Below are 10,000 nucleotides of genomic sequence, written 5' to 3' on the forward strand. Positions count from 1 at the left end.
AAAAAACAATGGAGGAAAGCGGTTTAAGCGAGCATCTTAGTTACGGCGCGTGCAAGGCCAACTCCTCACCTTCCAGCGCCGATTATTTTCGACCAGAGTACCTCTGTCTCGGTCTCTGCTCAGTTCCGTTTCGCGCCCCTTACAGATAATGATATAACGCTAGAAAAATCAACTTTAAGGTGCCTCTTCCTATTAGCAATCACCTCTTACCCTCTTCTCCTCCTCCTCCTACACCTTCCACACTTTCTTCCTCCTCCTCTTCCTCCTTCTCTATCTTTTTCCTCCTCTTCCTTCTTCCCCCAATCCTTCTCCTCCTTCCAACAACCCTTCTCCTCCACCACACCGCCACCTCCTCCTCCTTCTCCTCCTCCTCCTCTTCCTCTCATTCCACCTCCTCCTCCTTCCACCACCACCTCCTCCTCCTTCCGCCACCCCTTCTCCACAGCCACTACCACCACCACCACCTCCTCCTCCTCCACCATCACCTCCTCCTCCTTCCACCTCCCCTTCTCCTCCTCCTCCTCCCTCCACTTACGGTACACGGGGGCTGACACCAAGGCTCCCCGTCGATCTGCATAGGGAACTTCTTCCTGGTCCTGATGACGACGGAGGAACACTGGGCAAGGCGTCGTCCGGAGCCGCGAAGCCCCGTCCTCACCTGGCCCATGTGCAGGCAGTTCTCGAAACCGATGACTTCGATGAGCTTGTCGCCGATGTCTGTGTGGGAGAGGGGGAGAGTGATGAGGAGGAAGGAGAAAAGGGTAGGGAGATGTTTCGTTAGGATCAAAAGGGAGTGCTAGGAAGGAAAGAAAGGTAGGGAGATGTGTCGTTACGATGAAAAGGGATTGGTAGCAAAGAAAAAGGGTAGGGAGATGTTTCATTAGGATAAAAAGGGATACGTGAAAAGGGATTGTTATTGATGCAAATAGGATGCGGTGATGTGGTCTGATTGGGACTGTTATGAGAAGGGGTTAATAGGGATGAAAATAGAGTGAAGTGACGTCTCTTTGGAGAGAAAGTGTGATGAGAGGGATTGGTAGGGTGCCGGGTGTGGTGACGTCTCTTTGGGATGACAGTGTGATGAGGATTGGAAGGAAGGGAAACGGAGGTCGATGAGGATTAGGAAGGAAGGGAAACGGAGGTCGATGAGGATTAGGAAGGAAGGGAAACGGAGGTCGATGAGGATTGGTAGGAAGGGAAACCGGGTGTGGTGACGTCTCTTTGGGATGACAGTGTGATGAGAAGCGATTAATGTTATGTCTGTGTTTCAGCATTTGTTGGTGGAAAAGGACGTTGTGTGATGTGTTTGTTATGTTGCTTAAACGACATCAAAAAAACATTTGTAAGCTTTAGTATTTTTACTATAGTCTATAGAAATAACTCTTTACAATTTTTTCTTTTCTTTTCTTTCTTTTCATCTTCTACATACTTCTCTTCTTCCCTCTCCCCTATCCACTTCTTCCCCTTCTTTCTCCTCCTTCCTCATTCCCTTCTCTCCTCTTATTCCCCCCTTTCTCTTCCTCTCTTCCATCCCCTTCCCTCCCTCTTCCAACCCAAGGAACTAAATACATAAATAGATTACATATATCTAAAAATTAATAATAAAAAAATAAAGCTTATAGTAAAAACAAATATAAATTAAAACTAAATAAAATAGAAATAAATAAATTAAAATAAATTAATAAATAATAACCAAAATAGATAGACAAATAAATAAATAAATAAACTAAAAATAGATAGACATTTAAACAAATAAAAATAAAAAACAGATAAATAAATAAATAAATAAACAAAAAATTCCCAGATAAACAAATAAATACATAATAAATTAAAAATAGATAGATAAATAAAAAATAAAAATAGATAGAAAAATGAAAAAATAAAAATAGATAGACAAATAAAAAATAAAAACAGACAGACAAACAAATGAACAGAACCTAAAAAAGAACTGCCCCAGTAGACAGCCTCTCACCCTGGATCGCATTGCTCAAATCCGCCGACGTGAAAGAGGACGTCGACAGCTCCCTCTCTCTGTCCTTCTTCTTCTTGCTCTTCGTGGCTTTGGTTCTCTTCTTCGTGGCGTTGTCCCCCCACATGTTGGAGCCGCCGTGGGTGTAGGGGATGTTCAAGAGGGCGATGCCTTGGAGCGAAGGGCCGTTGGAGAGGTCGAGGGAGACGCCGTCACACTGGAGGGGGAGAAGGCGCGAGAGAAGGGGCGTTAAACGTTGGGTTGAAGCGAAGGGCGGCTGCGGTGGGAGGGAGAGTGAGGATAAAGCGAATGCGGGAGCTGTGTTTGTGTGTGTGAGAGAGAGAGAGAGGTGGGTGGGTGGGTTGGTGTTGGTTTCTAAGAGAAGTATGAGTGATTTTTTAAAATTATTTTATAATCTCGTTCGTTCTTTCTTTCGAAAGGTCTCGCTCTTTTTTTTTCTTTCTCTCTCTCTCTCTTTCTCGGCCTTTCTCTTTGTTTTTATCTCTTTCTTTCTTTCTTTCTCTCCTTTCTCGCTCGATCTTTCTTTCTAGATATCTCAGTATAGGGGAAAGGTGGGAGAAAGTGAGGTAAAGGGAAGGGCGGCTGCGATGGGAGGGATAGTGAGGATAAAGAGAATGCGGGAGCTGTGTTAGTGTATGTGAGAGGTGGTGGGTGGGTTGGTGTAGGGCTATAAGAGAAGTACATGTGAAATGATTTTTCTGTCTTTCCTTCTTTCTCTCTCTCTCTCTCTCTCTCTCTCTCTCTCTACCGCTCTCACCCTCTCTCCCTCCTCCACCCTCTCTCCCTCTCCCTCTCCCTCTCCCTCTCCCACCCTCTCTCCCTTTCCCTCTCCCACCCTCTCTCCGTCTCCCTCTTCCTCCCTCTCCTCCTCTCCCACCCTCCCTCCCTCTCCCCCTCCCACCCCTCCCTCCTATCTCACCATGATGTCAATATCCTCGTGTAAATTCTTGCAGGAGGCAGCAAAGGTCTCAGAAGTTGCATACTCGAAGTACCAGAGTTTGTTCTTCATCCTGCTGTTAAACTTCTCCGGATTCCTCTCCCGCTCGAGGTGAAACTTCACGCAGATCGCCGCATCCTGTGGAACGTGGATATTTGTTCAGTTTATGTTCAAATGGGTTTTATTCATTCTTAGAAAGGGTTATTTGTTTTACAGATCTTTTAATTGAAGAAAGGGTTATTTGTTTTACAGATCTTTTGATTAAAGGAATTATTCTCTGGGGAAGTACTGTAGAAATTCGTAAGATAGAAAATTCGGTGCGATTCTTAGTTGGCTAGTGAGTATGCCAGAGAAAGTAAAAAAGAAAGAAAGTTGTTGTAAAATGAAGGAATAAATATCTAAACCACAACGATCAAATTACCATTTCACATTCGATGTATGAAAAGTATTAAGATATTACAGAGATCATTATGATAAATATGTGATGCATCTTCTTTAGACTGACATAATCAAATTATAAGATATCTAAGCTGCCATGTAAGGTGTTCATCTTCACCTTCGCGACATATCTTACTACTTTCATATATATATATATATATATATATATATATATATATATATATATATATATATATATATATATATATATGTATATATATATCATATCATTACATGACATAACACGTATAGCGCTAGAAACAAACCCAAATACAGACACCCTGAGAACGTTACAGCAAATGAACCTTCACACATTTTGGACCACACTCACTCTTAATCGGACTTAACTATGCAAATCTAAGGGAAATACAACACCAACATGCGTTATATCATCCCCCGACATTCATACATACCTTAACAGACACCACCAACGATCCTAACTGACTATTACGTCTCAACATACGAAATCGTTTGGAAAGGGCACAACACCAACAGGGCGTTTCAACACTCCCACGCTATACTAAGTAATGTGACCATTAAAGATCTGTCCGCCACTTCCTCATGACCTATGGTCCGTTTGCTCGAGACTTCGATGTGCAACCGGTCCATCACAACGTCGACTTTTCGATCTCTGCAGCATCAGAGGAGATTGAGTTATGGAGGAGGGGTAGTTTCCAGGGAGCGACTGAGTATCGGTGGGCGAGATTTGCTCGGAGTGATTCCAGGCATGAGAGTGAGTTATCGATTGGAGGTTCCAGGGAGGGAGATGAGTTATCGGGGAGGGGGGTGAGTTTCCAGGGAGGGAGATGAGTTATCGGGGAGGGAGATGAGTTTCCAGGGAGGAGATGAGTTATCGATGAATGAATTCCAGAGAGACGTTTCAGGAGAGAACTGGAGAAGTGAGTATTCACAGAGTGAGACCAGAGCACTGATTATATCGGAAATGATTATCGTTGAGGGAAATACAAGCAGAATGCAGTTTATCGTCCGAGATCATTCCTAACAGCAGAGGAATGATCTATCGGGACTAATGAGTTTCCACAACCGAAATGCGTTTGGGAAGGGACAACAACAGAGAGGGAGTTTCGAGAGATGAGTTCACACGCGATATAAGTATTGGTAGACGATATTATAGGGATGATTGTCCCAGACGGGTGATGTCTCGTGGGTCCGGTTTGCTCGGAAGGACTCGGTATGGGCACGGCGATGATTCCACCGTCAGAGTTTGATTCGGAGGCAATAAGGGAGGGAGATGAGTTTCCAGGGAGGGAGGTGAGTTATCGGGGAGGGAGAGTGAGTTTCCAGGGAGGGAGATGAGTTATCGGGGAGGCAGGTGATTATCGGGGAGGGAGATGTGTTATCAGGGAGGTTACGGGTCATTGGGGGTTGTTTCTATGTTTGGGTTAATGGTTGGTTGTTTAACTGTAGTTAAGGGTGGATGTATTTTACAAAAAAATTATGTTTGTTTACCGATTATGACTTGTAATTTATTGAAAAACAACAACAATTACATAACAAAACCGAAAAAACGCGTAATATTAAAAAAAAAATCCCTTTGCAATTTCCTTCATGAGCCCAACCAACCTCGTACTTTACCTCGACTCAAGTACTTTACCTTAAGGACTTTATGAAGACTCTCTCCCTCGTATCCGGGACCCCATCGAAGGCACCGTGCCAAGTCGTTGCCCGTGCCAAGGGGGATGATGCCTACGCACGGGGCCACACTCCACTGCACTTTATCTGTAGGAGACACAGACGGAGATGAGGGTGTGTGGCATTTGGAGGGGAGGGAGGAGGAGAAGGAGGAGGGAGTGCGTTGAAGGAGGGGAGAGGGAAGGAGTGTGCTGGGGGAGGAGGGGGAGGAGGGAGTGTGTTGAGGGGGAGTCAACACATTCCCTAGTAACGGGAATATTCGAGGATGTTGGAATATCGTATCAAAATTAAATCATTCGACGAATTACACAACACGTCAAAATAAATCAAAATATACAGAAAAAATACCCGCAATGAGAAGTGAAATTAAATCAACGTTTCGAACTCGTCAAGCGTTCCTCTTTAGACGAACAAACAACCAGAATGGTTATTTGTTTCCAAATTTCTTAATGTGGCTGTTTTCTTATTTTCTTTGTGTACACCTTACTATGTATGTGTTTATATTTATATAACGATATAAAAATGAACTAAAAAGATAAGGAGACGAAACAGACAAAAAAAAAAAAAAAAAAAAAAAAAAACAGAAAGAAAGAAGAAGAAGAAGAAACAAAATAACCGCAAACACAAGAGAAACAGGAACAGCAAACCATAAGCACCAGGCCACCCACCCATCTGTTCAAGAATCCAGCCTATGGTGCCGTCTCCTCCACACACGATGACCCTGACATTGGGCACGTCCTTGAACAGCTGCAGGCCCGCCAGGGGACCGTCCTTCGCGAGGTTGTACACCTGGCGGGGGTTCAGCAGGTACTGGGTGGGCAGGAGACACGAGGAAAGAAAGCCGATTAGAAATATTTTGATATATATCTGGCCCTATCTATCTATCTATCTATCTATATATATTTATCTTCTCTCTCTCTCCTCTCTCTCTCCTATCTATATCTATATCTATATATATATATATATATATATATATATATATATATTTGTCTATATGTCTATCTATCTATATATCTGTCCATTTATCTATCTGTCTATCTTATTATATATATATATATATATATATATATATATATATATATATATATATATATATATATATATATATATATACACATGCATACATATTTTCATTTTGTACTGAATACTGAGTTTAATATGTTCGTGTAGATACTTACATGCTATAGATATTCATTTTGATAATATGTTCATATAGAAGCTAAAACTGATATCATATTGATATGGACACATTTTATTCAGTAATGACGATATAAAAAAACAGATATGAGAACAAAAGAACATATATCTATCACTTGTCTCTGTCCATTATTACAGTAGATATTAGACGTTTTGACTGAGGCCATCCCTTCGCTTCCGAAGAATCTTTTCTTCTCCGGCTCTTAATTCCCTTTGGTTGCAAGGAACGTGCATGCAACGCCCTCTCTCATTCTTTCTCTGCATTCCATACCACTCATCTCTCTCTTCTTTTCCCTCTGTCACTTTCTTTCTCTTCTCCTGTCCCTGTCTCCTCTGCCATCCCGCTTTACTCCTTCTATTCCTCTTTTCACTTCTTTCTATCCTCATATCTCTCCCTAATCCCTCCCCCTTCTCTTATCTCTCTCCCTTCTTTCCCAATTTCCTCCCATCTTATCCCTCTCTTCCCTTCCTCCTCACATCCCTCTCCTGCTGTGTGGCGCAGCGGTAGCGATCTCGTCTAGCAATCTTGCTGACCTGCGTTCGAATCCCTCGCCGCCAGTGGATGGTAACCCCGGCCATTCCTTGCACACAGGGGATACTTTAGAAGCAAAATTAAAGAGACAGTATGTCACGCCAAGAATATCCATTGTAACAAATGGAATCGAACTAAATTATGATTATCAATTGCTCCCTCCATCTCACCCTCTCACCCCCTCCTCTCTCCCACCCCTCCCACCCCCCTTCCCCCCTTTCTCCATTCCCCTCCACCCTTTCCCCATCCCCATACCTCTCCCCAAATCCTCCTATCCTCCTCTCCCTCTCCCCAAATCCTCCTCCTCTCCCTCTCCCCCTTTTCTCCCCTTTTACCTGGAACTTCCTCAATATCCTCGCCCCTTGTCTGCCACCACTCTTAGGATTGACGAAGACGGCTAGGGGATGAGTGCCAGGGAGGGGAGTGATCTGGAACGACATCGGAGTGGAGACCTGCGGAAGGAGGAGTATTAACCTCGGGAGTATGAGGTTTTGGTCATAAGTGAATTGGTGTATAGGTTTATAAGTAAGGTTTGTATTGAGGTTTGGTCAGTGAATTTTTAAGTGTGTATAAAGTTTGGTAGTTTGAGGTTTTAAGGCCAAGTTTTTGTAGTATAAGTTTTGATCATACGGTAAAAGGTTTAGTCATATGGTAGATATCTGGATGTATAACGTTTGGTTATAAAGTATAACTTTCGTAGAATAGATTTTGGTCATAAAGTAAAAGTTTGGTTGTAATAACGTTAACAGTGTAAGGTTTGGTGAAATGATGTAGAGTTCGGTTGCATAAAGGTTGATCATACGATAAAAAAGACTCACTAGTATAAGGTTGGTAGTGTGAAGTTTGGTGACATAATATAAGGGATGCTAATATGATATAAGACCTGTACTAACTATTTTGATCCAGTCTTCTTTGAATGTGGTTATGTATTTATCTATTTTATTATGTCCATATATTTTATTTCCTAGTGATTTTTAACCTTTCTAAAAGCGAGGCTGCAGTATTAGTGAGGTATACAATTAAGTTATTATTAAGTTATTTTGGAGTCAGGATACAAACAACACAGTCCCAAGTACAGTAAAACACCATTTAAAAATTTAGTAAAAAAAAGGGAGACAAAAAGGAAAATCCAGACACAACAAACACAAACAACTTAATCCTTAATCATAAAACAAATACAAACATTATCCCAAACGCAATACACAACAAAAACAATCATATACACAATCCCAAACACAACACACAAAAATCCCTAAATCAATCCAAACACAAACACGAACACAATGACAAACATAAAACAGTCACAGACACATTCCACAAACACAGTCACATAACCGTAGTCCACACGACTCACCGTCCCTTCGCTCAGCCCCGCCGGCGTGGAATCTGACCGAGGAATCCCTTTCTTCTCCTTCGAAGGCTCTGCGTCGAGGACATGGGCAATCGACGTCGGGAAGCACGGCGATCCGGTGCCGCCAAAGGACAGTCGGGTTCAGCGACGGATCCGTTGTGAGCTGCGTGGACCGAGGAGGTAGGAAAGTTTGGACCACTGGCAAGAGGAGAGGAAGTGGGAAGGTGGAGAGGAACAGTGGAGGAGAGGAAAAATGAATGGAGGAAGGGGAGGGAGGAGGAGGAGGAATGTATGACCTCATTGACGAAATGGAAGGAAGGAATGGGGAAGGTGGAGAGGAAACAGATGGAGAAGAGGAAAAAATGGATGGAGGAAGGAGAGGGAGGAGGAGAAGGAATTTATGACCTCATGGACAAGAAGGAAAGTAAGGAGGGGGGGGGGGCGGTGGAGAGGAAATAGACAGAGGAAGACGAAGAAATGATATCCCCTGTGGCAAAAAGGAAGGAGGAAGAAGGTTGAAGAAGAGTCGAAGTTCAAAATTATGAGGAGTGAGAAGAAATGCAAACATTGGAATCGTATGGGAAATAAAGGATAACTGGAAAAGAAAGGGAAACACTGGAATAGTAAAGAAGGAAGAAGGAAAAAGGAAAAGCTAAAGCACAAAAATAATACGAAAGGAAGAAAGATGGATAAGAAATACTGAAACATTAAGAAATGAAGAGGAAGGATGGAGAAAAAATGGCAAGGAAATTAGCAGAAAGCAGAAGAGGAAAATATACTGAAGTACAGAGGTATTCTAGACTGACGTGGTGTTCTTGAACAAAGAATACTGCATAATGAAGAAAATATTTATCTACATCACTACTGGATATCATTCATCTTACAACATAAAACTTTTTCACAATCGTCCGTTTACCCTAACGTCACCATTTCCCCCTACAGAAGGAAAATAAATAAATAAACAAACCATAAAAGTAGTAACCAACACAATCCCCAACTCACCCGCAAATGACACCACCGGCAGTGCAGACCCGTGATTCCGTTATAACTCTTGATGGTCTTCTTGCACCTTGAACACTTCCCTGGACAGTTGCCTTCGACCCAGTGGTGGAGCATCGACTGTGACGTCCTTTTGCTCTTCACGTAGGTCGCTATGCAGGACGCCGGCGCTCTCTGGACGCATCGTTCGTGGACTGTATACTTGCAGACTGAGGAGTTGGAGGAGGAGGTCAGGTCGATTTTTTTGGATTTAGTGTTATTGTTTATAATTGTTTGTGATTCTCTATTGAGGTTAGGTTTATCGTTTTGTTGCTACTGTTATTATCATTATTATCGTCATAATTATTAGTAGTATGATTATCATCAAATTACTGTCGTAGTTATTCTGGTTATTTTAAACGGTATATTGCTGTTCATTTGATAGATCTTTTTTCACTTCCTCAATTTTAAAAACTGTTTATGATATGCAACAATCAAACACATTCAGAAAAATCAAAATGAAAAAGAAAAGTCATATGAATAAAGTTAGAAGAGTACGCAGAATACGCCGTTATACGCACATACGCAAGAGAGGCCCTTCTTGCCAAGGCCCATTAGCATGTTGAGGCAGAGGTTGCAATACGCGGGTTTGCTGAAGTGTTTGAGCCTCCACACATGGTTCCCGTCTTCTTTCATGTTCTGGTATTAAGAGAAAACGAATTGATTGAGTTAGAAAAGGAGACACTTAGGAGGAAAAAAAAAAGAATTGGTTTATACTTGCATGTCAGATATTTTTCTTTTCAGAAGTTTGGAATGAAGTGATTCTTCTTCCGTTCTCATTCATTTCTCTCTCTCTCTCTCTCTCTCTCTCTCTCTCTCTCTCTCTCTCTCTCTCTCTCTCTGCCTCCCTCTCCCTCCCTCTGC

The 10,000-nt window shown here is 42.3% G+C and overlaps 1 protein-coding gene across 1 annotated transcript in view; it reads right to left on the reverse strand.

Moving 5' to 3' along the window:
• The window catches only part of LOC119589882 (diacylglycerol kinase 1-like), a 46,643-nt gene that overhangs the window by 1,455 nt on the left and 35,188 nt on the right, over nucleotides 1-10,000 (reverse strand). Inside the window, 13 exon segments of the mRNA XM_037938515.1 lie at nucleotides 536-717; nucleotides 1,973-2,186; nucleotides 2,910-3,065; nucleotides 3,688-3,691; nucleotides 3,880-3,996; nucleotides 4,976-5,105; nucleotides 5,687-5,828; nucleotides 7,083-7,199; nucleotides 8,102-8,183; nucleotides 8,185-8,223; nucleotides 8,225-8,261; nucleotides 9,097-9,306; nucleotides 9,658-9,775. Of these exon segments, the coding sequence (XP_037794443.1) occupies nucleotides 536-717; nucleotides 1,973-2,186; nucleotides 2,910-3,065; nucleotides 3,688-3,691; nucleotides 3,880-3,996; nucleotides 4,976-5,105; nucleotides 5,687-5,828; nucleotides 7,083-7,199; nucleotides 8,102-8,183; nucleotides 8,185-8,223; nucleotides 8,225-8,261; nucleotides 9,097-9,306; nucleotides 9,658-9,775 (1,548 nt within the window).

The sequence above is a fragment of the Penaeus monodon genome, chromosome 26 (genome assembly GCF_015228065.2).
Source record: "Penaeus monodon isolate SGIC_2016 chromosome 26, NSTDA_Pmon_1, whole genome shotgun sequence".
NCBI lineage: Eukaryota > Metazoa > Arthropoda > Malacostraca > Decapoda > Penaeidae > Penaeus > Penaeus monodon.